This window comes from Choristoneura fumiferana, chromosome 18 (assembly GCF_025370935.1).
Source record: "Choristoneura fumiferana chromosome 18, NRCan_CFum_1, whole genome shotgun sequence".
Taxonomy (NCBI): Eukaryota; Metazoa; Arthropoda; class Insecta; order Lepidoptera; family Tortricidae; genus Choristoneura; species Choristoneura fumiferana.
Window position 1 is genome coordinate 16917960 of NC_133489.1, and position 21471 is coordinate 16939430.

Below are 21471 nucleotides of genomic sequence, written 5' to 3' on the forward strand. Positions count from 1 at the left end.
AAGACAAGTTATAATGAAAAAGCCTCGACAACTCCTGTTAAATCATAACCTCTTTTTATCTTAAGAGTTTAAATTCAACGATGCGATGAGCTAATTATTAACCTAACAGGTCTTTCTAGAATTCTGTCCGTCAATTTTCGGATTCTCTACTTGCATTGGATTGTATAGTGACGACGATATTTTTACATTTATCGGTAATACATACTTAGTCATTCGACGATTTTAATTTCATAATTAGTAATCTACCCTGACTTTGTTATAAAGATGAGAATGAAACCCTACCAATTATTTTAGGAATCAATTAATTTCAACTGGTCTTTATTAACCTTTAGCAGAGCCGCACCATCGATGACACGCTCCAGCTTATTGATTGTCTTGTCAAGTTTGGTCGGATTTACGGGTTTTGCGATGCTCTCAGGAACAAGTTTCATCGGTTCCTGCCGAGGCGGCGGCGCTCGTCCTTGGAACGGCGTTGTCTTAGTCTGATTCCTAAGCTTAGGCCTTTCAATCTTCTCACTGTTCTCTTTATCCGCATCAAAGAAACCCAAATCATCTACGTTCACATCTTCGTTCGAATCTAAATTTTCAAGTTTCTTAGCAGAGTTTTCTATGTCAGTCTTTTTCAATTTGAAACGAGGATCTTGGAGCATCGGGGGAGAATAAGGGGTCAATCGAGAGACATTTGGGCGTCGAGTAAAGTTTCTTTTCAGAGCGTTGTTGCTGTCACTGGTGATGAGAAGCTCCTTGCTGCTTTCATCTCCTGTAACATTACATCAATAAAAATTACGTTATATCTAGTGATGTACACATTTACTGCATTAAAATGCTACAGTTACATGAATCATGACAAGTCGTCGGTCAAATTGGTTTTTGGTAGTTACACATACAGCACTTATACTTATACAGCATTAATATCTGCCATAGCGGAGCGTGCAAAAATATCTGACACGTCCTTCCGGCCCTAGAAATAGAGTCGTATCAGATATTTATGCACGCTTGTTGTGTCAGATATTGGTGCTGGTGACTGTACCTACTCGTAGATAGATACTTTAGTACTTAAGTATATTGTGTAGGTGCAGACTAACAAATTTTATTTTTATTTAGCCAGTTATTATGACTTCAAAACAATTTCCTCACCCTTGTTTCGTCCAAGTTTATTAGGGCGGTGTACAGCCGGCGCGGGCGCAGAGCCGGCGGACTCTTCCCCGGGTTCGGATGCCCCGCACTGCGCTTCGGACTCGTCGTCGCCCGCGGGACAGTCTGCGTAGCCATCGCATACCCAGCGCTTGTTGATACAGGTCCCGGATTTACAGCTGTAGAAAAGAGTTGCGACATTAGTAACTGATGGGAAAGAGCGGTCAAACACTGTCATCAATTGTGATTGCAGTCTCGTAGTGGATTGCAAGTAAATAGCTTTCATAAATATTTGCATTGAATATTTTTATTGGCATCTTGCAATTCGTGTGCAATCTCTAGCCTCCATTTGTCAGCCTAACAAGTTTTTGCGGTTTAAAATTCAGGCCTAGCAAATTTTACGTGATTATGTTCTAGGAACGTTTGAATTGTTCGATAGGCATAGCGGCTAATCAGACCTTATTGTAAGTTTCATTATCATTTAAAGAACTTGTCTGAATAAATAACAAATTTCTCGCTAAATTGATAAAATACGCAGCAAAATTTGTAGTATGTAGGTTTATTAATACACAGATAGCGACCGGAATTCATGTTTCTCGCAAGAACTGCACAGGGTCTCGTCTTCTCCGTTGGGGCAATCAGCAGCGCCATCGCAGAGCCAGTCGCGAGGGATGCAGGAGCCGTCCCCGCAGCCCATCTCGCGGTCGAAGCACGGCACGCGCGCCGCCACGCAGTTCGCGCTCGAGTACTGCTTGCAGTCGAATACTGGCCGCAGCTCACGAGGCAGCTCGCTCTCGCAACCGTCGATGATGGCTGGAAAATGGTACATGTTAAACTTTAAAGAGAGAGAAGAAAGACTCGACGCCAGAGAGATATTGCTTCTTAGTTTAATCTTCCCAGTGGAACATTCCAACCACCGGATTGCAGTGAGGAACAGGATAAAGGAGTATTGTAAAACATTAGCTGACACTAATGCTATTTAATGTGTAGTGGATTTAAACACCTACATACTTTAATTCCCAGGACAACCCTAAATTCTGGATAAACTATTAGACTATTGGTGATAAATTATCACAGAGTCACTGCTGTTTACAAGAACAGCAGATAGATGACATCATCTGTCCACGCTTTTCAACTCTAACAAAAGAAGTATGAAAAGCTTACACACCTTTGCAGAACCCGTAACAAGGCATTTTCGGCGGGAATGGCGGCGGGCTGCATTCAGGCTCCAGCAAGGCGCATACGAAATTCCTGAATCGAGCGCTGCAGTTGGTTGCCGCCACGTACTCCATGTGAGGGAGGAGAGATCGGACAGACACGCTGCCGAACTGCGCTGGTTTGCCCGCCAGATCGTACGGCAACACCCCGCGGCATAGCGGCAAGCTCGTCGAGTGGCACTGCGACACTGCACATTCAATTAGAATCTATTTTATATCGTTCGTTAAAATTATCCTCAAGGGCCTCTTACAACGTCACAGGTTATGAGTTAAGAAATAGTCTGTTTTTTAACAAAATGTGATAGGTAAAGAGAAGAACTTGGGTATGGATTTAAATTATTTCAAAATGATGATTGAAAACATATTTACAAATAATGTTATACTTAATGACCACGTTATTATATACCGTTTGAAATTTTAAGTGTGTCCTGAGACGCGGTATTTTTTTTTATAAATCACAAAATGTAAAAAAATTACAGATGTAATAAACAATTCTGCGATCAGTTATTTATTGATGAAATTTATAAAATTTGATGATCAGATGGAAATAACGATTGCACAGATGGGTACATTCATCAAACCGTGATATTGTATCCATTCACCGAATATTTTATTTATAATGAATGAAGTTATATTAGGTACAGTTATGTGTGCAATGAAGATAATGAGTGCTTACAATTTACCGCATTGTGCGATGACATGGTGAATGTGATTTCCTTGTGATTTAAGCTCTATCTACTAACTAAATCTACGATATTTACCAACCTACTACCTAGAATTTAAAAAAAAGGGTTAACTCGCTTTTAGTTATTATCTTTCACCACATGCGCCCTCCCAACTGACTTTGACGTCCTGACTTACCATCGGAGTTCACATTTACTGGATACTTTTTGGTGGTCGTGTCGTCTCCGTCACGCCACGTGGGCAGTGTCGGCGACACCCTGGTGTTATAAGTTGAACTTTGAGTTGTGAACTGCATATTTTCGGCTTCTTCTAAAGATATACCAAAAAGATTCGAATGACCCGATGTGAAATTGACGTTAGTCTTCTTTGTGGAGACATATTTTTGATATTCTTGCAGTTCCGGAAGCAAGATGGGCTCCGCGCCATAAACAACTGACTTCATTTTGTCTTCCGGCCAAGGTACCAATCCGGGGTAGGGTTTCACTGGTAGGTCACCGTTTCCATTTGTTGTTTGCGTGTTATCATACAGGGCGCCATCATCAACAGTTTTTGTCGAGCTTACAGATTCAGTAGTCGTAGTAGTAACCCCTTCGCCATCTTTGAAGTAGACTGCCAGCGGTTTTTCTGGCTTCTGAGTAATGTGCGGTTTCAATGTGGAATCGACTGGCACTGCGTTTGCTTCGTGATATGCTTTGGGTGACCTCGGATTGCCAGTATCAGCGTTCTCGTTGCCATACTGGACTTCGGGCGTCAAATGAGACGGGAACACGGGCGGAGCAGGTAATTTCCTTTGAGGAGTTTTATCAGTGATTTTATCAGCCAAAGACTGTGGTTCTTCTTTTTTGTTGCTATCTGTATCATAAAAGTCTATTTCTGGTGTTCTCGGGTCTGTAATTAGGCATGTTTTTTACACAATATAAATAAAATGTCCGCAAAAATTACTGCAGAAATACAAAATTTTGGCAACAATACCGCACTGGTTAAATAATAAAAGACAAAATTCTTAGTAAAATTATATATTGTCTTGAGGAAAAGTAAATGTTTCTTCGTCTTAGGTTTTTCCTTGAACAGGGTGAGATGGCTATTTATGCAACTATCTAGCGCACACAAACAACTAGGTACTCAATACTCGTAATGGCTTATCAATTTGACCTAATTGACTTCAATATCTTGTGGTTATCCCCTGTAGAAATTACTATAATTATACCTCTACGTATTTTTCTGTTTTACTTAAGTCAGAAATCACTAAATCGAAAAAAAACCGGTCTTGTACCATTATCAAATGCAAGGTGCCCAAAAATCAAAAACGTGCCAGTGACTGAAGCTGAAGAAACATAGACTGTGCTGTGGAAATGGCGTTATTCATTTTCATATCATTATAATTACATAGAGGATAATTCCTAGCGCCAAAATGATGCTAGAAAGTTGTTCTTTTCTTTTGTGCGCAATGAGATCGGTAATTTCACTCCCATAACGTGAACATAATCGTCCTAATTATTTATATCTTTGTATTTATTATGTTTCGTGAAAAATAAAACTGTATTTCAAAAAAGAACAACCAGTTATACAAGAAGCTATACGATTTTTTTATTTATTTATATAGAACTTTCGCCAAAATAACAGAGTCCTAAAGCTTGCTGTACTGAAGTAGGTATGAACACAATATGCCTTTTGAAAAAGCAGTATAGTCTGTGTTTGTTAGTCAATGTGATCGTCACCCATTTTGGATAATAATTCGTTTATGCCTACAGTATACATCCAGTATGTGATCTAGAAACGATACCCCAAATTCGAAGTCTCACAGGTGGCACGTCTGATTTGCCTAGATCTCGCCCGGTCCCGGTAAGTGAGATAGGCAAAAATATACGCTAAGAGGCTGTTTCACCATCTATTGATTAGCGTTAACCGCCGGTTAAATGTGATGCCGTCTCCGTCTACTCGAACAAAACAAATAGAGACGGCATCACACCTAACCGCCAGTTAACACTAATCAATGGATGGTGAAACAGCCCCTTAGTGTTTTATTTAATGGACTTTCGCTGTTACCCTCCAATCATTTTTACAACTTACCGGATAGAGAACGGCCAGTAATATGCTATAAGTGGATACGAACAGCGAGCGCTTGTGTGACTGTGCCTATGTATAAGGTGTCTAAGCACACTATATGGATGTTACGCGACCGAAATTTCTCGGCTGAATCTGTGTCTGTATTTGGCTGATATCCGCGAAAATTACGTGATAGAAATGTAGTGTGATTACGGCTATAATGCTGTTTCAATTATTTTAATCAGATTACCTGAAATTACGTCACATTTCAGTGTGGAATTTCGGTCAACGCCCGATCGAAGTTCCAAAGTTCCAAGTTCTATGCCAAATTGTGGCCTAAAATCGGCAAATGGGTAAAGCAGCTTTGCAGATGTAAACAAGCCGAAATTCGGCAGTTTTCAGCAAAGTGTGCTTAGATTCTTAGTGCAACATCAGCCCCTTGACCCATTTTCATTGATTTCTGTAGATCACATACTGGGTTCATACTGTAGTGTAGATTGGTGGTGTTGTGTTACCATGCTTAAAGTGGTGGTCACGCTGTCCGGGGCTGAAAGCAGAGGGGTCGCGGTGCGTGTCCGCGTCCGCGACGTTTGATTCCCAAAACGTTGCGTTCACGTTCTCTAGCTCGGACTGCAAGTTATCTGGAATTTTACAAAAAAGTACTCATAAAATTAACATTAAATGAGCAATTGTCGAATATTTAATAATCTGTTTTGGGGCTCAAAGAAACGTGAAACGACCCTAAAGCTCCATTTAGATAATGCCAGAAATTGCATGCAAATTTTACTACATAGCGGTATTTGTTGACTGAATTCATTGTCCCTCAGTAGTGTGCAATGTAACACAACTCACATGCATGTTCTTGAATCGTCTAAATAGGGCATAAAAATTTCGATAAATATTTGCTACATGGTGTTTTCGGGGGCATATTTGTCGAGTAGTTTTTTTTGGAAACGAAAATCGGTCTAACATTTTCAGTGTTTCAGTTAGGTAACCGTATGAGGTGGGGGTGTTCGTAATACTTCCATCGTTCTGTCGAGCTGGCATACCTATGTTGTTTATCCAGTATTTAGCTATATTGTTCTTATACCAGTAGCAAGATATTCTGCCAAGAGTAATTCGAGCAAGTCTAGCTTATAAATCAGATTCCGGTTGGCATTGATGTTTTGCTCTGTTTACTAGTAGTAGGTGCGGAAATCGGATGCAAAATTTACATCGTGCTTAATGGTGTTTTTTCCGCATTCCAATAGCATATTCGCCTTTTACAACAAGTATTGTTACTCGTAATGCTTCTACTTATTATAAGACAACACTAAAAATACATAATTGCTAAAAGTGGTTCCGAAGCGGTAACGTTTCGTGTGCTCTGCCTGCTCCATTTGGGAATACAGGCGTGATACAGGCGTGATAATCTTGGCTAAATATTTTATTCATACAAAAGCTTAAGGATGATTAATGCTGATTAAATAAGCGTTGATAGTAGTCACATAATAATTATTCTAAAACGCGTATGTAATACTAATTTTAATATCAAAATATGCATCTGGTTAGTAGAGCTCGTAAACAATAATACTGCACGCGTAACATCATAGCCGCAGAATGACTATGTATTATATTTTACGGTGGTTTGCAAAAATGTCTACAAATTGCCAAATTAAAGGCAGAAAGTATGTGCAAATTACCCTTTGACATCTCCATCTAGAATGCGTGACATAATATTCATAATCTCGCGGATTCGAATAATAACATTGTGGCTTATGAGGAATTTATTTATATTAGTGTAGTAAACCATTTCCAGGCCTCCAATTTCCGGTTATGAAGACAATATGCAATTAAAAACTAGGACGTAGATTATTTTAAGTCAGTATGTTAAGTGAGGTATCTTATGGTTCACTTTACCTTTTATCTATAATCGACAGTAAAAATCTTAATCAAACAATAGAACAGAAGCACATGCACGAGTAGATATGATATCTACAATCGCTTTTGTGTGAAGCGTTGTTAAGTCAATGACGTAACTCGGGAGGAAGCGGCTGGGAGAAGAGAAGCACCCACACGACGAAGACGCAAAATCGGTGAAAGCGGGGTTCAAGATGTCAAGACACACCTCGTGGCAGCCTGCTATCGCACATTAATCCTTATCGCTGTTGCACAACATACCTAACATAATGCATAATACCTACACTGACAAACAAATAGGTACAAGCACACATAAATCAGCTCTTTTGAAGCCGGTCTGGATCATCGTGGATTAATCGCTGAATTCAAAACAGCTCTCATGCTGTGTTCAATTTGTCGCAAGCTTCATATTCATAGCTTTGCAGACGCAACCGCCTTAGGTTGCTTTTAATAAAATATGGAACACGGTGTCAGAACGAATTTGTTGCCATGCAATACATGGAATACGTTACCTTACATATGAATTACTTCTTATAGTTGTCACAAGTAAAAACAATAAGTAAGAGAAAATCATCATCATTATTATCCCAGCCTATTTATAAGCACAGGCCTTCTCTCAGAATGAGAGGGCTTGGGCCATAGTTCCCACGCGGGCCTAGCGTGGATTGATAACATCACATACACCATTGAATAGCTCCGTAGGTTTGTGCAGGTTTCCTCACGATGGTTTCTTTCCCTTAAAGCTCGTTTTAAATTTATAATATAATTTTGCACATAAATTTCGAAAAACTTAGATGCGGGCCCGAGTTTGAACCTAGGATCCTCTGCTTGAGAGGCCATAGGTCAAACCACTAGCCCACCACGACTATATAAAACGACAAGAATTTATGATAGAAAATAATACATAGAGCTACAATTTTAAAAGTTAATAATCGAAACAGATTGGCGGTGAAATCGGTTAACGTTCAAGGAAAATAAGTTTCCAGATATCCACCAGACACGAGTTATGTATGCTAAAACAGTAATCGCCTGCATAACCACTGGATGGCAGCAATTAGGTTAGATGATTATAATTATGCAATATAACTGCCGCTACGTTTACCCTAAGGAGTATACCTATACTTATATTAGGCAGTTATGTGGGTATCCATGCAATTATGGGTTTACGGTGTATTAAACAGGTGCAATTTGAAATACGGACCTGTCCCCATGGGCACTAGTTAACTATTTAGATCTAACTACAGAAATACGTAATAATAGTATCAAATTTAATGACGAATTGTATATTTCAATATATGTATAAGTACACCATGCTTTTCTTGATTTCCGCTAACTTCGACTTATGGCTACGTTCATTGATAGAAACTACTGATCATTAACTTATTGGCCAAATCCAGAAAATAAATTATGCTTTCCATAAGTTTATAAAATAATAAAATATATAGGTACAGTCATTGATAAAGAGCAAATGGTAAAATTCATAAACCTAACGACTGACACTGACGTGACACGTAGCAGAGGCATAAAAACTCACTTTTTTAACCTTTTTTTGCTACGGACTTTAAAAAACTTACATAATTTAATGTTAATTCTTGATGTTTTTTATAGTAAGAGTCACCAGTGTCTTGCAGAAATTCACTTCATTCGACCTCTTGAATGTTCCATTAAAGTTACCGGAAATAGAGGTGACCGCAGCACATCTATTGGGCATTAGTGACGAGCACTCGGACCTTACCACCAAAGAAGCACGTCTGTAACAGGAACCCAGCTCAGACATGGTAATTTTTTTATGACTAAATCACAATTCTTGCTTACAAGAAGAATAGAAGGAAAATGCCTATCAACATTTGCGAAAGTGGTGCCTATCACCGTATAGGTAGGTACTAACATAAATACCTTGATCTACAATAATTGTACAAATAAACATGATCGCAATAAATTAACATGAATAGGACTTATGGGTGTTTATCACCTTAAATAAGTTCTAGCTAGGTGTTGTACCTAGATGTTGTACCTAGATGTAATCAATATTCTAAGGTCAATACTATTCAAATTTACCAATATAATAATTTCAAATGACAGATACTCTTAGCGAAGTTCACTGACGGCATTTATTTTTATGTTTAACAATAAGTCAATAATGAGATTTCAATGAGTAAACAGAATGGGTGCGAGGTGCTAATTGACAATAGCCAATAAACCTATTCATATATAACTAATAGCGTCAGCCATAAAAGACGTATCTTCAAATGACGATTATATCATGATAAAAAAACCGGCCAAGTGCGAGTCGGACTCACGCACGAAGGGCTATACAACATTAGACATTAGCAATAAAAGGCCAAAAACATCACGGTTGTTGTATGGGATGGTTATGGGGCATAAGTATTTATTTCATTTTTATTTAATTATTTATTTTTAAAGTTTTCTGTGAATATTTCAAGCGTCTACCTATGTTGCTGTTACGTATATCGAGCAAAAAACGGCAAAACGGCGGTATGGGAGCCTCACTTAAATATTTATTTTATCCTGTTTTAGTATTTTTTGTTATAGCGGCAACAAAAATACATCATCTGTGAAAATTCCAACTATCTATCGCGGTTTATGAGATACAGCCTTGTGACAGACAGAGTTTTGTTTAGAGTCTTAGTAATAGGGTCCCGTTACCCTTTGAGTACGGAACCCTAAAACGTAAGAGCTATAACCGTGACTCAAAAAGGACACAAAGGAAAGTAGAGTTGCATCGCGGGTCACAGAGGGCATGCAAAGTAACGAAGCTGTCTTCACATCGGGCGTTTTTCTTTCGCAAATTAGTTCTGGTGAAGGGGGAACTTTCTATATGAACAATTGCATTAATTTAACTGCATCAGCCATGTAAGGAAGCAGCTGTCGGATGTCGTATCGACCTCCCACACAAATGTATCCTTTGCATGCGTATCGCGAAAGTCGCTTTAATTTATTAAAATACCAGAAGCTTTTATATGGATGCTCTTAATTTTACGATTATGGTTTTATTAGCATCGAATGATTTGATTAAGTATTCATAAAAATCTTCAACGCCAGTCGATTTTAAATATTTGCTCATACATTATTATGTAGGGGTGCCTAAGAGGTTTGACTTACGATATCTCAGGATCGTGGGTTCAAATCCAGGCTCGCACATCTGAGTTTTTCGAGATTCATGTGCTAAATTACATTTATTGCACGAGCTTTACGGTGAAGGAAAATATCATGAGGAAAACCTACACAAACTTGCGAAGTAATTCAATGGTGCGTGTGAAATTACCAATCCGCACTGGGCCTGCGCGGGAACTAAGACCCAAGTCCTCTCATTCTGAGACCTGTGCCCAGCAGTGGGACTTATACAGGCAGGGGTGATGATGATGATGATGAATGCACCGTATTACGTTAATACTGAAGCATACAAGCCTTGGCTACCGACATTCTGGGTGATGAGCGCAAAACACCTGGCACTGAGGAACTTTCTCTAAACTAGGAACCAAGTAAAAGCACACAATTTACTATAGTTACATTAGTATTATATAAAATCGACGTGTCAAGACGTTACACGGACAAGCGCTGGTTTATCTGAAACACTGCCATGAAAATTATAATTTGAGCCCAAGTATGGGATCACGAAACGTTTATGTGTACGGAAATTGTAAATCCAAGAAAGGAGGATGGCTTTCAAGTGAAAGTGATTGGTTGTAAAACAATATATGAAACATAAAAGGACTTAGGTAACATTGTGTTTGTGTCAGAAACTTTTAAAGGTCCGTCTGCCGCAGCCTCAACTAGTTTGTAAAATTGTATTTACCCCCTGTTTCACAGTCCATTAATTAAATTTAATTGACGGATAAATTTGATGCCGTCTCTGTTTGTTTTGTTCCAATAGACGGGAACGGCATCACATTTATCCGTCAAATAAAATTAATCAATGGGTGGTGAAACAGGCCCTAACTAAGTGGTATTTAAGCTACAGGTCAGTCTATACTGCGAGTATTTATGAACGATCAATCGATCATATGTTATATAAACGCAATGGTTTGTTATTCTTAGATGATAGAAGCACCTGTGATAGATACGTCGAAGAGATGTTAAAAACAAACAAGTGACTAATATGATTTACGAAAGTAAGCGGGAGTTCACCTGTCTATAGGCTATTGGTTGATAGAGGTCTCTGTGGATACGCTAAAGGCTTATTTTGTATTCCATTAGGCTGCTTTTCCACTAAAGGTGCCGTGTGGGGTTAGGTAAATGAAGCGTTCCTATTGGTTCATGAAAAACACATTCCTCGTAACACATCCTCGCACATCTCTGGTGGAGGCTTCATTCACGTAAAAAAATGTTTTGTCTGACGAAAGCAAATGTTGAAGTGACAGAAAATCAAACGAATATTAAGTCAACAAATGCATCCAGCTCCAGCTCACTGCACGTAAGTTTAGCGGTGATCGTTAATTTCTACGTATGTGACAGACGCGCATCGCTCAGTCCCTCAGTAATTTGACGATAATGATATATACATGAATGAAATAATAATAATAATATCTTCTCACAAATTGACGACCGGATTGTCAAGTGGTTAGAGAACCTGACTACGAAGCTTAAGGTCCCGGGTTCGAATACCGGCCGGGGCAGATATTTGTATGAATAATACGAATGTTTCTTCTCGGGTCTTGGATGTTTAATATGTATTTAAGTAATAATCTATATAAGTATGTTTGTCCGTTGCCTAGTGTCCATAGTACAAGCTTTGCTTAGTTTGGGACTAGGTCAATTGGTGTCAAGTGTCCCATGATATTTATTTATTTATTTATTTAATTACGCCAATTGACCCAACCCCGACCCCATTTAAGGATACAGGTTTACATTAAATTGATGACGCATACTTAGAGACAGATTTGATTAATTTGATGACCAATATATTTCTTAGGGATAGATATAATAATTAGGGTATCGCAGTTTAGTGACAAATCTAAATTGAAAATACAAACTGAAATATAGATGCACAGAAAAACCAGAAAAATAAGACCAACACTGGGAATCGAACCCAGGTCCTCGGTATTCCGTACCGCGTGCTATACCGCTATACCACTGTTGGTCAACGGCACAACACGAATTTCATCTATGCACCACATATCTCAGCTTGTTTGTTTCTTATTTAGCCACTTAAGCAGTGACGCTAGCGACATCTATGCCGTAGCCCTCATCGAGAAACTTTCGGCATTCCATTGGAACTAACCGCTCACCCGGACAAGAGATGGTCGTTATTAAGCAATCAAATTAAGATTTGTTAATCTAAATTTAAGTGACAGTAAATATAGTTCCCTTTAAAATATATAAGGGGCTAAATGCACAGCTAACAATGATTGACTGAGGGTGATTCTACGAAATTCGAAAATCGAAGTTCTGTCTCACTCTCGTATTTAAATAATATTAGCATCAGCGGGACGGTAAGATACGAAGTTCACATTTTGCACTTCGTACCTAGTATAGGACCTGACATATCAGGGCATTGTTCTTTGAATATACATTTACAGTGCGGTCATACTTTTAAAACAATCGCTTGTCAACCCTGGACTTATACTTATAAATATACCGGTCTCACCTGGCATAAGGAAGTAAACAAACATGGCGAGAGCGACGCAGACGACGACGAGCGCGACGGGCCACCGCATGATGCGCAGCGCGCGCGCCATCTTGCCTGCGCCCGCGCCGCCGCCCACCGGCACTCGGAACAGGCTGTCGGGGTGTGAGCCCTGGAACAACGGAAAACTAGATTACACTGGATACAAAAATTGCCTTATCAGGGTGCGGTTAATCTACGTCAATGCATGCCCTGATATTTCGTGTCCCCATTTAACTATCAGGACGTGCATTATTCTGTCATACATTCCGAGCCGAACATTTTGGGGCGTACATTAACCGCACTCTTTCCTCGTGACTCTTCTCTGTAGATGATAAAAGTAAGAGTGAAAACTTTACTTGTTTAACTAGACAGATTGGTACCTATGTACTGTGTTCCAATGAAAAACTATTAGTGAAATCTATATGTATATTCACAGGCAATTAAGTGTAATACGGTTATTTGATTTAATATTAACGGTGTAACATTAAAGCCGATGGTCTGTAATGTTTCGTCTTATGTGAACATATATTTAGATATATATAGATTAAAAAGAACTTAATTTATTAAATTACATTATTTTATACTATTGAGACTATTTCATTGTAAAATTATCAATATCAACTTATTATTTACTAAACTACTCAAATAAGATCACTGGCAATACTGACTGACAGATAGAGGAAGATTTCTGACGTAATCGTGAAGCCAATGAAGCCATTGAGACCAAAGAGGCGAAAGTGGCCAAAGTAAAAAATGTAACGACAGAAGCCAGAGATGCCAGTGTTGCAAGTGTAACTACAATTTAAGTATAAAAGGGGCACGAAGACGAACGGAAAAAGACTTTGATTTTGCTACGCGTTCGGGAAGGTTCTCCCTGAATTATTGAAGTATCGGTTATTTTCGTAATCTTTGTTGGGGGGTTTTTTAATAGTTTCTTGTTAATTATAGTGTATTATTTTGTGTGAGTTTCCTGCTTTGTGTATTTTATCGCCAAAATACGAGTGATTTGATATTCATTGCTGGAGACTACATAGCGATTCGAATTGTTTATTTAATAGTTAAAACGGGGTTTAATGGGATTTTGTGTTTTGTTTGTGAAGTTTGGGTTTAATATTAATATTGGGGTAGCGGAGAACCCAACCGGATTTCGGCTCAGTAATAGCCGATTCTTAGGGAATGAGAGCCAGGTCACCTAGCGGTGGTAACGGACAGGCTGGCATTCCCTGGGAACGTTCTTCAATGTAGAGTACGCCTATTGGAGTAAGGGCGGGGTCTTGTATTATACCGGAAGAGACAGACCTATTTTTCTCCCAGGGTTTTGGAGGGTTTGAGATGCCATACCGGTGTCCTAAATTCACCAAGATCTTGTCCGCTTTATCTATTTATTTATTTATTCGCACTCTTATTCTTCGTTACTGGTATTTGTCGACCCAATCCCCTTGATGGATACCAGTAGGCACACGGGTGTTAGGAATTAGGGAGCAGAGTTACCCACTCGACTTAGGTTTAGCTTAGAATAGGCTCTCTCACTGCACTTTGAGAGAGACTCCGCGAGTAATTTAAATGTGGAACCCGGGTTCCTAGTTTGCTGCTTTCGTGTAGTTCAGTTGGTTAGTTTAGAAGTAGGAATAGGATATAGTAGGTTTGGTATTATTATCTCCACTTGGGGAAGGAGGTGGTTGTTTTATCTGATTTGGTATTTAATTGTGTTTTTCTTCGCATTAACTATACAGCTACTTAACTATTTACTTAGGCTGCTTTTAAGTTTGCCTACTACGTACAGAACTTAGCCATACTCATGGCGACATACTTACATAAATACTGACTATAAATGACAGACTTTTGACGCCCGACGAATGAAAGGTTTCAGCGTTTCGCTTTCATTCAATGTCCTATGTTACAAACGCTAGTAGCTTCAAACAAGTGAGACAAAATAATTCAACAACTCACGACAGAATAATATTTATTTGCTGAAAGTAGAATCTCCTTTGAAGACTGTGATCGTTCCTGGCAGCGAACCTTGGATTGTATAGTCCTGTTTTGGCTATTTATACCAACTATTTTAATGGTAAAAGGCTTTACCAAATACTTATCTTTCATAAACTAACAATGCAAGTCATTTTGACTAAGACTAAGGCAGATGCAAGTCAGTGACTGACCGGTACCAGGTGATCCGGAAGTTACTTATTGGTCAATATGATGAACCATTGAAGTTAAATCTTCGTACTACTGAAGTTGGCTTTGTTACTGCAGGAGTATTGTGATCACGGGTTTGATCCAGGAACAGCCTCAGGCTATAATTGACTTCCCTTTGAAATGTCCTCTCATATAAAATAATGATATGTTTTATTTCCTAACAAGGAAAAGGTAGTATGCTCCTTCAGGGCTAACGCAGAGGAGGCAACATCCAGTTCGGTGACGAAAGCCACTTTCAGGGGCGGGGAGTGGGCCTCTGAACTTTAGCTGCGGTATAAAATACCTCTTCCACACGAACATATCATAGACTATAGACATAATGACCTATAAGAAACTAAACTTTAATAACTTTCTTCATTGAACCTTCTTTTTGTCTTTTCTTTATTATTTAGTTAAATTATATAATAATATTAATAGTAGAGCTCTTTTCCCATTATACTAAACGAACTAAAGGGTTACTTCCTCGGACACGACGTAGGTTCCTTATTCTAGACCGCTAGCGATCACTTGGCCAATCTTATGACTTAAACAAGGTAAATCAACTTGAGTTAGGTTTAGGTAATTTTGTAGGTTGAGGACCCATAATAAGGTAATAAAATAATAATATATTAATAAATAAATAGGTAATAAAATATTAGTTCAGTATGTAGGCATCGATATAGGCTTTGGTAGGGTTAGGTAGGTTAGAAATTAAATAAGGGTAGGGAGGATTCGTTACAATTTTGGTGCCGTGACGACCAGGATAGTATGTATGTTTTAGTAATTATTACCAACTAGCTTATGCTCGCGACTTCGTCTGCGCGGATCTAGGTTATCGCGCGACGGCGCCCTCTACCGAAATAAAAGGTATCCTATGTTGATCCTCAGGGTTCAAACTATCTATATACTAAATTTCATCAAAATCAGTTCAGTGATTTCGGCGTGAAAACGTAACAGACAGACAGACAGACAGAGTTACTTTCGCATTTATAATATTAGTAGGGATAGTAGGGATTACCTACTTCATTTAAATTTATTAGTTTTTATTTTTCCATTACTGTTTCACTGGGTCCTCAAATAATCATTTCTCTGTTAAGTCATTTATTATAATACAATTTATTCATGTTACGTTGCGCGTAGATATGATATAAAGTTGATTTTGCCTTGTTTGGGTCGAGTGTTGTTATAATCTGTTGTCACGTGACAATTGGTTATAGCAACAATTTTGTTGACGTGAAAAAGGAAAGTATAAGTGGGAAATAGGAGCTCATAATAGGTGGTCGTATTCTTCTACAGCAGAAGTAGTTTTCTTATCGGTTGCAGCGCTCCTTGTACATTTTGTTCTGAAAAAAAAAAAAAAATTCATGTTAACAACTTTCGGTAAAAACAGTGATTGAGTAAGAGGTTGAAGTTAGTGATGTTGTGATTAGTTAAATAAAGCGTGAAAAGGAATAAGTTAATTACATTAAATACAGTGATCTCTTGAGTGATTAAATAATTTAGTAATTAATTAAGTAGTAGTAGTTTTGATGTAAGTGAAGTATGTTAAGTAACTGAGTTGTGTAAAGTCAAGTAAAAATGGTTCGACTCCATGAACACAGCAGACCTAGGAAGTTACAAGCACGTTATATCATTATATTGTTATTAGTGGTCGAAACGTCGAGGTGAATGTTGCTCCTGTGTATAGCATGATGGGTTCTGTTTGTTGTATTTTAAAATTATGGAGTTCATGAAGTTCAATAGTGAGAACTAGAGTTTACTAGAAGTTCTAGGCCCATCATTTAAGAAATGTAAGAATATTGTCAGATATGTAATAGAAACTAAATAACCTGAAATTGGCGTAGCTTATTATATGGTTACAGGTAGTGGGGGCACAAACAAATAAAATTAATGCCTGAAACAAAGAGATGATATTTACAGAGTTCCTTAACTCTAATATAACACATTGAAGTAGTTTGGGTTAGTTAGTTTACTCATTCAATATAGGATTGCATTATAATTTAACTAAATGTCAGTCAAGTGTAAGAATTTATATTGAAATCATCAAAGGTATAAATAAGATTAATAATAATAGGTAAATAAAAATTCCAATCATGTCATTGACAAATAACAATTAAAATAAGATTGGTTCTCCTTTAGGGTTTGTTATTGTGGTTTGGTTTACTAAATAGTTCATTGAAAATAGCTGACACCAACCGAGGCCACTGGGTTGTGTGGGGACTTCTGTCCAGCCCTGGGCTTCCTCTGGCTGATGTGATGATGAAGATGATGATGATGATGATTGTGAATAGAGCAAAGAGTAGTCTGAGTAACAGAGACAATAGAGTAGTTATAAACTAACAAGGGCCGGACTGATAGGAAAGGTTTTTTCTAAAAATAATAATTAAGTAATTTGAATCTGCATATAAATTCCCAATTAAGTGCATAAAATAATTTATAGATAAGGTAGGGTAGGTAGGCTACATATTACCTTAATAAAATGCTGGTCAGCAGTGTTCAGTACATCAGCAAGGGCATGTGTTTTAACCACGGGGCAAAAGTCAAGTTTTCCTCGGGCCCAGGTCATCTGAAAAATATTTTAGTAAGATTGGAAAAAAAAAATCCATAGACATTGATAATTTTTAATACATATTATGACAAAAAACTAGGAACATAATGAAGATAATTAGAAAAACATATATATAGCATACCTATATTATCATTCAAAGGAATATTCTCCTTAGCTTTCCCGAACCCGACACTAAGGGTAAACATTCAGCGCTGAAACAAAGTAAGAAATAAGCATCAAAATCTGGTTCTAGTCTAGTTACTTTTAAGAACAAAATTAAATATAAATATATTTTATATTGAGTAAGTTCGGTGAAAGCAAATTTCTTCTCGGTCAAAAAAAAAAACAATTTCATTTACTTTAAAATGTTATGGCATTAGGTTAATTTCAAGACTTATTTCAAGTAATAGACACATTGCAAACAAGCATATATATATATCTCAATTAAATATAATTACTAGAAAATGTTTTACCTAGAATGGTTCTAGTATGATAAAATTTAGGTATGTTAGCAAATTGTACTTGTGCTTTCCTGATAAAATAGTTAAAACAATAACAAAAGGAGAATAGATAGACGATTTGTTTGTGTACTATAGGTATCATCAGGAAATTAATGGTTAAGTTAGATTGATAGACATTGGCTGATTATTAACTTTGTTTATAGAATGCAGTGGTACAATTACAATCATTTTCCGTCAAAACATAGGTTAGTAACTGATTATCATGTATTTAGTATTGACATTGCCGTAAGCTACATAGACGTCGATGATATTTAGTATGTTTGGACAACTCGGTTTCAGATATCATTGTGGCTGAATTATGTATAAAACGAAAACTTATTCCATCAAAATCACGGTTAAAAAAATCTAACAATTAAAGTAAAAATAAGTAATAGTAACTTACTCGGATTGAAGCCGATTGTTCATCTTTGTAAGGCGTATTTTTGACGAAGTGGTCTTCGCTGTCGGTTGTGATCCGTTCTTGAGTCTTCATGGCGATTATCTCGGTAAAATAATACGTATTCATCCACTTAGATAAACAAAATAAGTACAAAATAGGTACAATAAACAAACAATGCGCAGACGCCACGCTAGTTTAAAAAAAAAAAAAAAAATCTTTAGGTTATTGACAGATTACAAATAAGCGTGTTGCCAAAATAAAAATATTTACTCGATATAAGGATGTCCATTCATCGTCACAATCACAACTGTGATTATGGTTAGCAGGGTTTTTACGATACATTATAAATTCTTTGATAGCTGTTAAATATAATAGTCATTCGTATTATATAAAATTTACCATTAAAATTGTTTTAGTGTATTTCAACCGTTTGTTATAGTGTATGACAACCTTTAATAATTTTTAATATTGAGATGGCAGCATTGGCAGCATTGATTAGAGGGAGATTGTGGCGGCAGATAGGAAAGAATAGTTTTGTAGTAAAAATATCAAATAAAATGAAATTACAAAGGTGCCCTTATTTATGGTAAACAACCTAAAACAAAAAGCTTAGACGTAAATATATTATAATTTAATATTCCAGTAAAGGGTCTGCCAGATTGCATCGATTTTGTCTATTGTCATTCGTCTCTTTCTAACAAATATACAGATTAGCATTCGTAACAGACATTTAGATATTCGAAAGGAATAAATGCATCGCGTAGTAAAAATAGAACGCAATTATAATAACATTGTGTAAGTATCTATATATACATTGCAATAATGTTCTTTCTGTCAAGAGAAATAAACTTTCGTAACGGTAAGATATTTAATATTGTCTATAGAGCAGGCAGGCGTAGTACTATGTGAGTTGTCAAAATTGCCAGGGTCAAAGTCATTGTCAATGTCAGTTAATGGTTGACACATTTAGCTGTTCGGAAACTATTATAGCGAAACGCAGCCGCGATTGCGTTTAGTTAGCACATTTCACACTGGGGGCACGGGCACGACCGTACGAATTTTATGAAACTAAATAACAATTTTAGTAGAATTACCGTTAGCTTCTAGGAAACAATGTTCTAGTGTAGACTAATTATTTAGCGTATAAAGTAAAGTAAGGTTAAGTTAAGGTTATGACCGTGATGACATGTTTTAAAATTTTATGATAATAGTGTTCATTTATCCGAACGCAAATATCTGTCAGTACATAGCTGTCAAAATTTATACGATGTACGATACGTTTTTCGTTGAAAAGCAAAAACAAAATAATAATAATATGAAAGTAATAGTGCAGGGTTTGCTAAGTGAGTTTAAAAGGCTTTTTGAGGACTGTGCGGTGCTTGCGTTATTGTCTGACAACATGTATGTGTGTAAACAACCTCTTTATTGTACAAAAGAATTGTACTTCTCCAACTAACAAATTAGATTAATAATCGTAGTAGTGTCATGTAAATATCTAGTAGGGCTACGCAGGTGAATGAATAAAGCACATAATTATGTAAGTATACATTTAGATAGGGTGAGTATTTCATTACAAAGTATTCTAATTGATTTTATTTATATGTAGTTTGATGACCTACACGGGCGGTGGTACAGTCCAATATCTAAGACGTTTTCAAATTATTGAATGGATCAGCTGTACATTGTAATGTGCAAACTAACCTTCTAGAATAGATAGACTTGAGTGATTTTATTGGCAATATAAGAAAACAAATCTATATAATTAAATTTTACTTTAGTTTGGCAATTATAGATAATGCTTACCTTTCTGTTTCCTGTGCTGCTTGTTGTGTATTATGGTATAGGTTAGCAATTTATAGGTTTATGCGATTACTTTCTAATTACATTGTATTTTTGTGAAGTCTATTTTCGTATGACTTAAGTATCTGGGGGGGGCATGCAGAGCAGCATAATCAAGTAGGGCAAAACATTTAATTGTATGAACCATTATTCATAGGAAAAGCAAACACTAGGTACATACATGAATTTGCATTACATAACTAGCGTTCCCGCATAATTTTAACTAAGTCAGGCAACAGTAAATTGAGGTGATGTTTATATGTATTATTATTTTAGCCTCTTTATTTCCATTTTGAATCATAGAACATTATCATAAGTGCATGCATTACATATTTTAATTAATTATTACATTAATTATTACACCCATTAATTTAACGACCAGATGGCCAAGTGGAGAGCCTGACTGTGGGGCTTGGGGCCTCGGGTTCGATTCCTGGCTGGGGTGGGTGTTTCTGTGGGTGATGCAGGTGTTTGTTTTTGGGTATTGGGTGTTCAGTATTGTTTGTTTGTTTGTTTGTACTCTTTATTGTACAGAAAGGAAAAACAAAAAGTTTACATAAATAAAAGTTATGTTAAGTACAGAGGCGGACTTATCCCTGCGGGGATCTGTGCCAGTCAACCTTTGAGTGGTAGAGGAGCCATCAAAAAAAACAAGGATCGACAAATAGAGCAAAACATTTGAATAAATATAAATGCATATGTAAACCTCAAATACCTAACTATATACAATAAATATATAACACATATATAACTAAATATAAAATAAAATACTACACAAATTTACATACAATACATAAATAATACAAGTATAAAGGATAATTACTTACTAAATAATCAAGGAACTAGTGTGAGCTACATCTTCTTCAATGTCTCCCTGAACGAGTATACGGAGGAAGATTGTCGGTTGACGGTGATCGGCAAACGATTCCACAACCTAACCGCATGCACAGAAAAGGATTTGGAGTAGATCTTGGATGAGGTAGGAGATGCTAGAAGAAGATTGGCGCTTGACCGCAAACGATGTTGGCTGCCTTCAGCTAAGTACCGAATCGCTCAGAATGATATAAAGGAGCCAAAGGATTAAAAGAATATTGAAGAGCAATGACAGAATGTGGACGTTTCTTCGGTTGTATTTGTTTGTATGGGTGTTTGTCCGTTGCCAGGTATACGTTAGTGCGGGCTTTGCTTGGTTTGGGACTGAGTTGGTGTTGGGGTCCTATGAAACTTATTTATTTATTACATATATATTTCAGAAATACATAACATTTCATTTCATAATAAATAAATAGCATTCCAAATATAACGATTATATTATATAAATTATTTAAATTTATAGTCTATTCAGAAAAAAGAATGGTTTAAGTATATTAATACTAATAATTAAGACAATACATTCTTCA

At 37.0% G+C, this 21471-nt stretch overlaps 1 protein-coding gene across 2 annotated transcripts in view; it reads right to left on the reverse strand.

Moving 5' to 3' along the window:
• LOC141437980 (uncharacterized) overlaps positions 1-21471 on the reverse strand; it is a 59477-nt gene that overhangs the window by 2248 nt on the left and 35758 nt on the right. For both annotated transcript variants that reach the window (XM_074101590.1, XM_074101589.1), the window contains exons 2-8: positions 12589-12739; positions 5597-5722; positions 3213-3923; positions 2303-2539; positions 1716-1947; positions 1138-1313; positions 327-760 (exon numbers count right to left, since the gene is read on the reverse strand). In XM_074101590.1, the coding sequence (XP_073957691.1) occupies positions 327-760; positions 1138-1313; positions 1716-1947; positions 2303-2539; positions 3213-3923; positions 5597-5722; positions 12589-12739 (2067 nt within the window). The remainder of the gene's footprint in view (positions 1-326; positions 761-1137; positions 1314-1715; positions 1948-2302; positions 2540-3212; positions 3924-5596; positions 5723-12588; positions 12740-21471) is intronic.